At 36.5% G+C, this 14462-nt stretch overlaps 1 protein-coding gene across 13 annotated transcripts in view; it reads left to right on the forward strand.

The window, feature by feature from the left end:
* CEP85L (centrosomal protein 85L) overlaps window positions 1-14462 on the forward strand; it is a 203474-nt gene that overhangs the window by 96852 nt on the left and 92160 nt on the right. For 10 of the 13 annotated variants that reach the window (XR_014065799.1, XR_014065798.1, XM_081530910.1 and 7 more), the window contains one exon: window positions 12923-13710. Coding sequence is in view for 11 of the 13 variants with exons in the window: in XM_081530902.1 (XP_081387028.1) it covers window positions 12923-13710 (788 nt within the window). In the remaining 2 variants the exon portion in view is untranslated. Of the gene's footprint in view, window positions 1-2219; window positions 2361-12922; window positions 13711-14462 lie in introns of all 13 variants that reach the window. The other 3 variants (XM_081530903.1, XM_081530905.1, XM_081530904.1) reach the window with 1 other exon arrangement.

Consider the following 14462-nt stretch of genomic DNA (forward strand, 5'->3'; position numbering starts at 1 on the left):
CTTAGCAATTATTTATTTTTAAAAGACGATCGTGGTTAAGTGGTATACCTTTATATACTAAATGTAAATTTAATTTTTGAGTTAGACATAAAAGAACATGAATAAGTTTTACTTCAATTCTATGACATATTAAGTAAGCAGTACAGCTGTGAAGTAAGTCATTAAGCTTTAAACAAACTGAGAGGTACTGTCTAGTCAGACCTTTAGTATTGTTTGCTTGTAACTGATGTTCCAAGTGATGCTCTTTGGTCATTGCTAAATCCTCAAGGTATTCTATGAGTCATCTGAAAAAATAACATGCTCTTTTTTACTATTCTGCTTTATTTTAACGTTGTGATTTTTGGTTATTTAAAAACTTAAAATTCATACATGAATGTAGAATATGTATTTATCATGCAGACTCTATATGCTCTAGGAATTATAAGTATACAGTTTTATAAGTGACCTTATATGAATAAAGGTACCTTTCTATGCTCTCTCCTGTGCAGCTTTTGGAAATCTGTTCATTTATTCACTTCATAAACATTTGTTGAATACTTACTCTGTTTAAAGAACTGCAGAACTGCAGAGATCAACATGGAGAGGATTACATCAGAACTTAGCAGGGAAGGGACTCTCGTACAGAAAAATACTCTAAAATTACCACTGAGTGGTTTACTTTTAGGCATGGTATTTTGAGATTTTAAATAATGTTAAATAAGAGTGTGACATTTTTATATTTAACAAGTTGAAACACTAATTTAACATTAGCGGCGCCACTTTTTAGCTGTGGTAATTTGTTCATGGGGTGTCAGATTCCAGGGTGGGAGGAAATAGATCTGTGACGTGAGGAGAGATGAGCCTGCAGGACTACCAAATTGTAACGTAAGCCACACCGCAGATCACCTGTTTCTTCCGTGATTTTCTTTGCTGAGTCCTGGAGGCCATGTAAATAGCTGCTGTTGGCTCAGAGAGGAGAGTTGTCTTTGAAGTATACAGCACTTGTTGCGTAGGGCATAACCTACATGTGGTTCCAGACTTGCGTGATTAAGGGAGAAGCAAGAGGAGGAGAGGATCCTGAGTCTAAAAAAGAACTTACTTTTGCTTAGACTTGGCTCTGAAAGCTTCCACAAGAGCCTGCCTCTTGTGAATCACAAGGTGCCTGAGAGGCAGGCTCACATGCAGTTCTTTTATCTTTTAAAACTTGAGTTCGCAAATGTAGCTTTAAATAGTCTATTTGGGGCTAATTTTCAAGCACATTTATGTATTTTACTAAAGAAAAGGTACAGGTAGAGTTAAATATTTTTTCTTTGATAATTCCCAACTGCTAATATGTATTAGAGATAATTTTCTTATCTAATTAACCTCATTTATTTCAAATAGGAGGGACTGATAAAAGTGGACTTCAATTTAATCATATCTTCATTAGTTAGTTGTTTTTACTAAGAAATAATAGGACTGTTGAATGGTGTAAATTTTGAGGTCACCTTGTGAATATATGTCAAAAAGGAAGATGAATAAGAAAGGTTAACATTTGCTGCATTGTGGTCATTTTATGAAGAAACTAAGGCCTTGTAAGGTAAGGACTTGTTCAGTTATTTATTTATTCATGTAACCAATATTTATTGAGTGTCTATTATGTGTCAGGTATTATGCTAAAGGTTAGAATTAAATAGACATTTTCTCTGTTCATTGCATACGTAAAGTCTGGTGGAGAAGACAAGACAGGAAATAATTATCATAAAAGATGAGATGGTTGGATGGCATCATCGACTTAATGGACATGAATTTGAACCCGCTCTGGGAGAGAGTGGAGGACAGGGGAGCCTGGCGTGCTGCAGTCCCTGGAGTCTCAGAGTCAGACATGACTTAGTGACTGAATAATTGAAGTGTAACTTACATACCGTATAATTCACTCATTTAACGTATACAACTTAGTGGCTTTTAGTATATTCACAGAGTTGTATAAACATCATTGTATGAATTTTAGATTTTTACCACCCTAAAGAGAAACTGGACTCCCCTTAGCCACCACCCTCAACACCCCTATGCTCCTAACATTAGACAACCACTAATTTTGGAAGACATCATAAAAATTTCCCAGGGCTCTGTTTTCTTTGCTTGTGTATTTTATTACAGTGGTTAAGTTTCATTACTTTACTTTGCTAAATGGTTTCTTTAAAACACCTCATCTTAATGTAAAATATCCTCGTGTTCTTAACCTTTTTTCTTTTTTACAGAATATTTTAAGTGTTACTAAAGTAAAAAGAAGGTGAAATGGTAAACCTACATGTACGCAACGCCAAACTTATACAGATATAAATTATAACACATGGCAGTATTATTTCCGATGTTCTGTGCTCCTCATCCCCATACCTTAGGTAATATTTTAAGCAAATCAAGAGTTCCTTCTTAAACTTTAATTAAAATGGTAGTAATATTTATTTTGCATTCACTATCTATAAGGCATCATAGAGGTTTACATGATTGTTTCAGTTAATACAGAAAATTACATGTTGGGTACAATTCTATATCCATTTTGTAGGTGACATAAATGATATTTAGACTGTTCTCTAACCTGTTTCTTTATTTTATTAAGGTTCATTTCATTGGTGAATAACCTTATGTTGCTGTAACTTCATAGCTTTGGCACTTTCAGGACTCTGATGATGGATACTCCCATAACATTATCTCCAGAAATTACAGTGAATTAGATAGTCAGTTGACCTTAATATTAATGATAATATGTGCTGTATATTTTTGCAATGTGAGGTTTTATAGTTCTGATGTGGTTGTTGTTCAGTTGCTAAGTCATGTCCGACTCTTTGTGACACCGTGGACTGTAGCACGCCAGGCTCCTCTGTCCTCCACTATCTCCCAGAGTTTGCTCAAATTCATGTCCATTGAATTGGTGATACTATCTAACCATCTCATCCTCTGCTGTCCCCTTCTCCTTTTGCCTTCAGCCTTTCCCAGATGAGATGGTTGGATGGCATCATCGACTTAATGGACATGAGTTTGAACCCGCTCTGGGAGAGAGTGGAGGACAGGGGAGCCTGGCGTGCTGCAGTCCCTGGAGTCTCAAAGAGTCACACATGACTTAGTGACTGAGTAATTGAAGTGTAACTTACATACCGTATAATTCACTCATTTAACGTGTACAACTTAGTGGCTTTTAGTATATTCACAGAGTTGTATAAACATCATTGTATGAATTTTAGATTTTTACCACCCTAAAGAGAAACCTGACTCCCCTTAGCCACCACCCTCAACACCCCTATGCTCCTAACACTAGACAACCACTAATTTTGGAAGACATCATAAAAATTTCGGGATCTTTTCCAGTGAGTTGGCTCTTCGCATCAGGTGGCCAAAGTATTAGAGCTTCAGCATTAGTCTTTCCAATGAATATTCAGGGTTGATTTCCTATAAGATTGAGTGGTTTAATCTCCTTGCAACCCAAGGGATTCTGGAGTCTTCTCCAGCACCACAATTCAAAAGCATCAATTCTTTGGCACTCAGTCTTCTTTATGGTCCAACTGTCACATCCATACATGACTACTGGAAAAACCATAGCTTTGACTGTACGGACCTTTGTCAGAAAGCAATGTCTCTGCTTTTTAATATGCTATCTATGTTTGTCATAGCTTCTGTACATGATTAAAATTTTTGTCACTATAGAATCCTTCTAAGGTAAAATACCTTAGGTAAAATGCCTTGGACATGGAACAACAGACTGGATCCAAATTGGGAAAGGAGTACATCAAGGCAGTATATTGTCACCATGCTTATTTAATGTATATGCAGAGTACATCATGAGAAATGCTGGACTAGATGAAGCACAAGCTGGAATCAAGATTGCCAGGAGAAATATCAGTAACCTCAGATATGCAGATGACACCACCCTTATGGCAGAAAGTGAAGAACTAAAGAGCCTCTTGATGAAAGTGAAGGAGGAGAGTGAAAAAGTTGGCTTAAAACTTAGCATTCAGAAAACTAAGATCATGGCATCCGGTCCCATCACTTCATGGCAAATAGATGGGAAAACAATGGAAACAGCGACAGACTTTATTTTGGGGGGCTCCAGAATCACTGCAGATGGTGACTGCAGCCATGAAATTAAAAGACACTTGCTCCTTGGAAAAAAAGTTATGACCACCCTAGACAGCCTATTAAAAAGCAGAGACATTACTTCGCCAACAAAGGTCCGTCTAGTCAAAGTTTTGGTTTTTCCAGTAGTCGTGTATGGATGTGAGAGTTGGACTATAAAGAAAACTGAGCGCTGAAGAATTGATGCTTTTGACCTGTGGTGTTGGAGAAGAGTCTTGAGAGTCCCTTGGACTGCAAGGAGACCCAACCAGTCCATCCTAAAGGAATCAATCCTGAATATTCATTGGAAGGACTGATACTGAAGCTGAAGCTCCAATACTTTGGCCTCCTGATGCGAAGAGTTGACTTATTGGAAAAGACGCTGATGCTGGGAATGATTGAAGGTAGGAGGAGAAGGGGACGACAGAGGATGAGATGGTTGGATGGCATCACCGACTCAATCAGTGGACATGAGTTTGAGTAAGTTCCGGGAGATGGTGATGGACAGGGAAGCCTGGCGTGCTGCAGTCCATGGGGTTGCAGAGTCGGACACGACTGAGCGACTGAACTAAACTGAAGTAAAATACAATTATCTTCTCTTCACTGATGAAAAAAATAAAACTTAGAAGATGTTAATAACATATCTGGGGTTGCACAGCTGTTCAAGTGATGGAGCTGAGGTTTTTCAAATCTAACTCCAAAGGTCTGCCCTTACCCACACTATTAGATATCTGTTCTTGAAGTGAGACACTAGAGGAGGAGAAGTATAGTGTAGTGTTTAGGGTAGGATAGGTAACACTAGACTGAGAAACAGGAGACCGGGCTTCTATTTTGAGGTCTCTACTTGGTCAAGTAATTTAACCTTTATGGATTTAGTTCTTCATTTACGTATGGAAGTAGGTCAAAAGTTATACACAGAATACTTTTTTGCTTGTGAAATCAAATAATTTCAAGGCAGTATTCAAGACAATTATGATTTATGTTCATTTACAAACCAAATAACCGTTTTCCTTTGCCCTGCATCTCTACTTAATTTTCTTGTTAATCTACATTATTGCTGAAAATAAAATATTTGAATTTAAAGCTTTAAACATGGCATATAAGAGCATTACAGCTGTAGTAAATTTGCATAAATTAAATTGTTTGTTGGGGGTATATTTTGTATCTTTATGGACCTCATTTTTACTTTCATTGTTATCCATCCATTCATACACTCATTTTTTTCCTATCATTTTGCATCTTGGCCTGGTAGAATATGACTTCCTGAACCTGACCAAGCTGACTGACCTGAATTTAGTCTACTTTTGAGACCTGTGTTGAACCCGGGTATTTCTGACCTGGAAAGACTCTTCAGTCACACAGCCATGGGTTTAGAGTAGAGGTTAGTGACTTCACATTTCCCCAGACATGTATGTGGTTAGAGGACCAGGTGATAATTTGTTTTGTCGGTTCTATCATAAAAGTAACAGGTTTTTTTCCTGAGAAAATTTGAATTTTCAAAATCACACCTCATAATTTGAGATCATTACAATTTGATTTATAAACATTTTTAGAAGAGAGAAAGAACACTTGCAGGTCTTTGCAAGTAAACTGCTGATGAGACAATCTCAATTGAAACTTGTAAGAGATATCTAGAAAATGGTACAGTTGAAAGAAATTTTAAAAGCCTTTCAAGAAAAAAAAAATACTACAGTTTTGGTGTAAATACAAAGAGGAGCTTTTTTTTTTTTAACTGACCAACTTTTAAAATTAGTTTTGCCTTGAATTGTTGACCTCTTTAAACAGTACCTCAGATTGTCCTTTAGTTAAGTTGCCAAAAGTCTGACTGCAGATCAGAAACACTCCCCCCCACTTTAAAAACCAGCTTTTCATCTTATTTTATGTAAACTTACAAAATGAAATTTCTTAGTTTGTTGTGAATGGTTGCTAAGAGTGTACAAAAAGGGATTGAGAACTAACTTATGAACAGTATAGACTTCTGTAATTATTTTAAACAAGTAATTTTAGAACTTTTCACTCAATTTCTGCCTCAGTAGGATTTGAGGTGACTTCACAAAATACAATTGAGAAAAAAATATAAAATAGTTAAGAAAAAAAGGTGATTGGTGATAATGATTACACAATAACTAAATGAGAACCAAGATTTGCACAGAACTGTATACTCTTGCTATCAAGTACAGTTGCTGAAAGAGTAGGCCGTATGTTTGGCAGTAGGGAGACAGAAGCTTCCCATTTTAACAAGTAAAAGCAGACAGTTCAGGAAAGTATGCTTTTCGTGATCTTGATAACTGATACACAATTCTCCTAATGTTCTTGATGGTTGTTTCTGAATGATTCCTTAATGTAATCAGTCCCAGTTTCTATGCAGACGCCATAGTGCCAAAATAGGACTTAATATTTTAGGGTCTATCTTTTGTAAACATTTAGCTGGATTTAAAAATTATGCGGACAGTTCTTCGAGTGGATTTTTACTTACTATGATTGTTAAATTTTGATGCATTTTAAATCATGTTGTATACTTTCTATTCTGCTTTTCTCAAGTTTTTTCTTTTCTTGCCTTCTTTTGATTCACTTTTTCTTTCATGACATTTTCCTTCTAGTCTATCAGAAGTTATACACACATATCTTTTAAAAAATCTTTACTGAGCTATAATTAATATACTATATAACTTACCCATTTAAAGTATACAGTTTAATGCTTCTTAATATATTCTCATAATTGTTCAACTGTTATAAATCTAACTTTAGAACATTTTTTAGCTCCCCCTCCCCTAAGAAATCTGTAATCTCTCACTTTCCGTCTTTCCTCCCATCCCCTTGAGAAGCCACTTATCTGTAAAAGTTTCTTTGTTCTGAACATTTCATATAGATAGAATCATCTAATATGTTGTCCTTTTTTACTGGTTTTCACTTAGTGTAGTGTTTTCTAGATTCACTCATGTTGTAGCATGTATCAATCAATACTTCTTTTCTTTTTCATTACTATATAATATTCCTTCATACCACTTTTTATTTATCCATTATCAGTTGATGGACATTGAGTTATTTTCACTTTTTGACTACTGATAATACCTCTGTGAATATGTTTTCATTTCTCTTTGGTGTATACCTAGGAGTGGAATTGTTGGATCATATGGTAACTCTTATTTTTGATTTTCTGAGGAACTGCCAAACTGTTAAACACCAGTACCATTTTACACTCCCATCAGCTTTGTATGAGAGTTCCAATTTCTCCACATCCTTGCCAACACTTACTGTCATTTGGATGATGGCCATCCTAATGGGTGTGAAATGGTGTCTCATTGTGGTTTTGAATTGCATTTCCCTAAAAATGTTGAGCATCTTTTTGTGTGCTTTAATAAGACCATCTGTTTATCTTTGGAAAAACGACTTTTCAAATTTCACGTCCATTTTTACATTGGGTTATTTGTTTATTTATTATATAATCTAATTGTGTTTCTTATATAATCTGAAGTCCCTATCAGATGTATAATTGTAAAGATCTTCTCCCATTTTTTGGGCTGTCCTTGTACTTTCCTGATGGTATCATTTGTAGCAAAATTTTTAAAAATTTTATTCAGGTCCAATTTATCTTTATTTTCTTTTGTTGCTTGGGCTTTTGGTGTTATATCTGACTAGTGCCTGACTTAAAGGTCATGAAGATTTACACCTATGGTTTCTTCTAAGAATTATATAGTTTTAGCTGTTACATTTAAGCTGGCGATTCATTTTGAGCTAATACTTGTTGAAAGTATAAGAGAGGAATCCAGCTTTATATTTTTTTGCTTGTGGCTGTACAGTTTTGAGCTCTCCCTATTCTTTTAGTTGTTTAGAAATTATAACATGCATCTCTAACTTGACTATAATGTTAGAATGCTCTTCCACCCTTGTTTTATTCATCATAGTTGATATTTTGGTTTTCTTTGCCCTCTTTTTTTTAACCCACAAGTTAGATATTGTTATGTAACCATTGGTGTTCTTAGATTTAATCAGTTTTTTTTTTTTAATCTTATTTGTTTTTACAACTCAGGACTTGTTTTTCTTTTCTAGTGAGAGAACCTTAAGGAATGTTAGTACAATTTTAGTGAGTCTTTTGGTGATAAGCTCTGTTTTTGTTTAGCAGGATTATATATTTTGCCTTCAATCTTGAAAGATAGCTTAGTGCTCCAAACAATTTTTGGGTGCCAATTATTTACTCTTAACTTTCTGGAGATATTTCACTGTGCTCTGGATTCCATTATTGCTATAGAGAAGTTGGCTATCATTCCGAGACTTACTTTATGAATATTCTGCCTTTTCTCTCTAGCACACTTCATACTATCTGGTATTTTGTAGTTTCCTTATGATAAGCTTTAGTCCTGTCCTGCAGCTGTGTATGTGTAATGGTGAAATTGTAAACCCTGAGAAGGGCTATTTTCATATTTTATTGTGAATAATATATTTGCATAGTCTTTTCTGCCTAGCACAGTGCCTTGTACATTATACATTGCTAGAAGATTGTTTGGTTGAATATTATTGAGTTTCCTTATATAGCTCTTTTCCTACCAGAGTATAGTTAAGAATATTTTTAAAATATTTACCTAAAAATATAAGGAATGCTTAGAAATGTAAAGTGGGAAGAGTTAAATGTGGCTTAAATTTATTTATTTTTTCTCATGATACATCATGACGGCATTAGCAGGAATGGGAAAAAGTCATGGTGTTCTATAAAAATTATTGCCTTTGGGTTAGGCTTAATAGTTTTATTTAAAATGTAAAATACTATATTTTATACTGAATGAAAATATAAGCTGTAATTTTTAAAATCAGACTATTTTGATATGTTTATACAGTTTCCTGTTTATTTTTTTAGTTGTAAACATTTATGATTTCTTATTATACTATAGATCTGGAAGGTATGGTTTTTTAAAAATTTAATTCCTTTTTACTATAAGAAAGAACAGAGAGACTGTCCCTACATGCAAGAGAAGATAGAATCAATCTGGCATGAATTGCCAGATAAGAATAACATGACAGTGATTTTGTTCAGAATTGAGAACTTTTGTTGTCTTGAATGTAACTCACTTGCATTATCAGGTTACAGCAGTGTCCTCTTCTTCTCTTTTTCCCCTATAAGCTGAAATCTGTCTGCAATCATTAGCTTTTCTGGGTTCTCTGTGACTACTATAAGCCCTGTCCTCTGGCTTTTAAAAGGACTACCTTCTGCTGGTTTCAGATTTCACTGTTCTAACTTAGATACTGGTAGATGCCATCATAATAACTTGCCTTTGAGATTTGTGGCTACAGTTAGGTGGTATAATAAAGCACATTAGGAAATGCATTGCATCTACCTCTAATTGATTGTGTTTCATTAGGCAAAATAAATTATTTTTCGATTCATCTCTAAGAATGGTCGTTTTTTTTCAGGTATCTATACTGTCAAATGTTTAATTCTTTGTTCATTAATTTATGTTGTGTGTGTGCATGTGTATGTATGTGCATATGTGTGTGGATAGAATAAACTTTAATTCTGAGTTTTCACAGAATAAATTCTGATGTCACAGTAAATCAGTTTTTACAACGAACCTCAGATACTGTTGATGGTTGGACTTGAGATATTTAATCTTGAAATTGAAGGCTTCAGAACTGAAATCAGTCACAGGTGGAATGACATTGTACTGAATAGAATAGCAGAATCACTTATTAAAAAGTGATGTTTCCTGGACCTTCTCTACTCTTAACTGAATGATAATCTCTTGGAGTAGGGCTCCAGATACCAGGTAACTGTGTTTTGTGCTGAAATTTGAGAACTTTAGATGTAAGTGAGTTTTGGAGTAAATTCTATTCTTAATGTAATGTTCTATGAACAGGATATGTTACAGTAGCTTTTAGATTTGTAGGAGTAAATACTAGTGTGATGTAGAATTGGTTTTTATTACCAATTGTTGATTTTCTGTGCAGTTGGGAAATATCAAGCTTGCAAAGGTAGACAGGAAGTTAGCATATTTTCAGATAGAAGTAGCATCCAGGACTGGTGAAGTTTCAGCTGGTCTCAGAAGTTTCAGCTGTGGCATGGAACATGAGACAGTCACCTCATATATAATTCATACTTTAGAAGCGGTGTTCTTTGATATTTCAGACTCTTTGAGGTGACACAATAAAACATCTTTGCAGAAGTTTGGCCAAATGGTAAATTTATGCTCTTTGGAAAGAAATTAAAATAAGACATTATGTAAAGTAGAATGTGAAAGCATCCTTCTCCTTTTCTCCTCTTTCTACCTGTGTTTATTAAGTTTTGAGTATATTCCTCCAGATCATTTATGTGCCCATGAATATGTGTGTACTTATATACACAGCTTCCCTCGTAGCTGAGTCAGTAAAGAATCTGCCTGCAGTGCAGAAGACCTGGCTTCGATTCCTGGGTCTCATGAAGATTAGTTGGAGAAGAAAATGGTAACCCACTCCAGTATTCTTGCCTGGGAAATCCCATGGACGGAGGAGCCTGGTGGGCTACAGTCCATGGGGTTGCAAGAGTCAGACATGACTGAGCGACTAAACCACCACCACATATTCCTCCAGATCATTTATCTGCCCGTGGATATGTGTGTATTTATATATTTACCTATATGTTTGCATATTTTAAATATTGATGTATACAGATTACCCCTCTTCTTCCAAAGGCTGTAACAGTTTTATGTTCTATCATCATAGGATATTAGCAGTTATTAATAGTTTTATGTGTGTAATAGGGAATGCACTTTTACTGTTTAGTGAGTTTAGCATCTTTTTTTAAAAAATAAGTATTCTTTTTAAAAACATTTATTTTATTGAAATATTATCCTGGCTACATACTTGGATCAGTTAGAGTTCTTAATTAGCGGAAGAAGCTGACTGGATGATTGAGAATAGGAGGAATTTATTTAAGGGTGTTTTGTTAACTCAAAATTTCTGAGGAGCATTGGAGAACCAGGCTTAGGGTTAAGCTTCCAGGTAATATGCCTCAGGCACCTCTGAGAACAGACATTATCCTGCCCCATTAGAGGAACCGACCGACGCTGCCCAGTTGCTGCCCCTTCTCTGCCAGCACTTGGTTTGGCCACCTCTCCTGTTGTCACTGGGAGGCTAATGTTTCTGCTGTTGGCAGAAATGGTAGCTCCACACAGAGCCCATTTTCTCATGTGACTCACTTCCAAACTGAAATCTGTGCAGGTGCTTCTGAATGTCTGTATCATAGTTGCAGGGTATGTTGGGAATTTAAGGTCTAAAATTTATTTGGGGATGTTGGCCTTATAATATGGGAATTTTCTTGAGTATGAAAGAGTTCTGTCGAGGCTGGTGGTAACCTGTAATACGGTAAATTACAGTGATATTTTGTGATACTTTTTCTCTTATTCTTTCATCTATAATATTTTCCCCCTTGCATCTCCAGGTGAATAAATTCTGTGCAGAGACCTCTTGGAATTATATTTTTAAAATAGTTTGCCTGGCTCTTTCTCATCTGAATCTTCTTATGATTTCCTCAGCATTTTTTTCCCTGTTGCTTTATTTATTTAAAACAATATAAAAACTCACAAGTAATATTTAAATATATACTGAGTCAAACATTATGGAAAAGCATAGAGAACAAACTGTAAAAGTTACATTTCAGCACCCCACCCCTACACTTCAAATTGCTATCACCTTTCTGTATATCATGTGATAAAATGATAATCTTTGATTTTAGTTTGGCATATTTGATGGTGGTTTGGCATTTGATGGTAAGTCCATTGAGTGTAACGGAGAAGGCAATGGCAACCCACTCCAGTATTCTTGCCTGGAAAATCCCATGGACAGAGGGGCCTGGTAGGCTGCAGTCCATGGGGTCGCTAAGAGTTGGACACGACTGAGCGACTTCACTTGCACTTTTCACTTTCATGCATTGGAGAAGGAAATGGCAACTCACTCCAGTGTTCTTGCCTGGAGAATCCCAGGGACAGGGGAGCCTGGTGGGCTGCCATCTATGGGGTCGCACAGAGTCGGACACGACTGAAGCGACTTAGCAGCAGCAGCAGCCATTGAGTGTAGAGGCCCTTATTTATCTTTTGGGCTTCCATATTGCCTACTACAGCTGTTCCTATGTGTGGGATAGTATTATGTGAAGGTCTGATCTACAGCAATAGCTGTGCAGTCATTTTGGAAGTAAAAATGTACAACCTGGGAATTTAGTAAATGTGCAGAGAAAGATAGGAATCAAAGTAGACTCCAGGTGTTCTAGCTTGGAAAAATATATCATTGAGGATGCCATTAAGGGAGAATGAGAATGTAGAAACTACTCTGCATCTGCAAATATATTGCTAGAACCCTTTCTGATTATTTTCCATTACTGCAGGAGCACCTTTACCCATATTTCTGATTTGATTTCGAGTGTGGAGAGGTACTACAGTGTTCAGATTGGGCCTAGATTTCCACAGTTGAGGAAAGACACTAAGAGATGCCATTTTTTAAGTAAAGTTAGAAGTTGTGTGTGAGGCGTCAATGATTTATCATGAATAAAACCTTTCAATGGGGAGATGGATTTTTCTTTTAAGGCATAGTACTTTGGTGAATATATACCTGTTTTCCAGTCATTTTCATCTGTAAGTAGATTGCAAATGAGCATATATTTTGTTATATATCCATTTTTAGAAAATATATGAAAGTAGGTTTGATTTGTTTCAGATGACTAATAATAACAGTAATAGTAATAAGTAGTAAGTCTCTCATGTTGATGAAGTGCTTTTGAAAAACTTGTGCTGGGAAACCATATTCAGATTTCTGTTTTGGCATTTTACATTTTGCCTCTTTTTTTTTTCTTTCTGTTAATTACAACTAATTTGGCATTCTTTTTTCTTTCCAGATCATTCAACTTCAAGTGGCACTTTATCTTTTAAGCCTAGTCGGTCGTTGGTTACTCTTCCTACTGCCCATGTCATGCCGTCTAACTCCAGTGCTTCAGTTTCCAAACATAGGGAATCATTGACATCAGATGGCTCAAAATGGAGTATAAGCCTCATGCAAGCATTGGGAAATCATAGTAGGGGGGAGCAGGACTCCTCACTGGACATGAAGGACTTCCGGCCCCTCCGGAAATGGTCATCATTATCCAAACTCACCGTCCCAGAGAACTGTAGCCAGGGTGGCATTGTGCACACAGAAGAATCAAGGAGAGGTTTGGAAAAGACAGGGAGAGACAAGGCATTAACAGCACAGCTAAGGACCATTGGACCCAGCTGTTTACATGACAGTATGGAGATGCTTAAGCTAGAGGATAAGGAAATAAATAAAAAACGACCATCAACTCTGGACAGCAAATATAAATTTGAGAGCTGTAGCAAAGAGGACTTTAGAGCGTCTTCCTCCACCCTTAGGAGACAGGCCTTAGACATGACATACAGTGCCTTACCTGAAAGCAAGCCTATTATGACAAGCTCAGAGGCTTTTGAATCTCCGAAATATTTAATGCTTGGTCAGCAAGCAGTAGGTGGAGTTCCCATCCAGCCTTCTGTGAGGACGCAGATGTGGCTCACTGAGCAGTTGCGGACGAACCCCTTAGAGGGCAGAACTACAGAGGACTCGTACAGTTTAGCTTCTTGGCAGCAGCAGCAAATGGAAGAGTTTCGGCAAGAAAGGGGAACACCAGTGCAGGTAAGGCTCAGAATCTAGTGTTTGCCTCCCTCCAGTGGATGCTCTGAGGACTAGCACGCGTGAAGTCAGCATTTGACGATGTGTCTGGAAGCACAGACTGCTCTACTTCTTTCCGCTGCGTGGTAGTAAGCAGAAATGTTATGAAACTCGACAAGTATTGTGTTGAGAAGCAAAACTTTAAAAATATTTGAGACTTATTAACATGGAAAACTTGAAACCTGGTACCTGACTTGTTTTGCTTCTCGTTTGTTTTGCTGTTGTTCAGTTGCTCAGTCGTGTCCGACTCTTTGCGACCGTATGGACTGTAGCACGCCAGGCTCCCCTGTTCTTCACTATCTCCCAGAGTTTGCTCAAATTCATGTCCATTGAGTCAGTGATGCTGTCTAATCATCTCATCCTCTGCCACCCACTTCTTCTTTTGCCTTCAGTCTTTCGCAGCATCAGGATATTTATGAACACAGCAAAAAATGTTCAATCTAAAGAAACTAGAAACAGAAACAAAGGAGCTGGCATGGTGTAACAGAAAGAGCATTAACCTGAATGAAGGCTTGGATTTTTGTTTCTGGTTTTATCAGATTCAGAATCTGGATGATTCTCTATCTGTCACTTAGTACTTAATATCTCTGGGCCTGCGTTTTTCTTTCTTTCCCTTTTCCCCTAAATTGAGATATCATTGACATATAACATGTTAGTTTCAGGTATGTAACATAATGATTCAATATTTGTGTATGTTATAAAATGATCACCACAAT

The sequence above is a fragment of the Giraffa tippelskirchi genome, chromosome 9, assembly GCF_054371585.1.
Source record: "Giraffa tippelskirchi isolate mGirTip1 chromosome 9, T2T-mGirTip1v1.2.pri, whole genome shotgun sequence".
Lineage (NCBI taxonomy): Eukaryota > Metazoa > Chordata > Mammalia > Artiodactyla > Giraffidae > Giraffa > Giraffa tippelskirchi.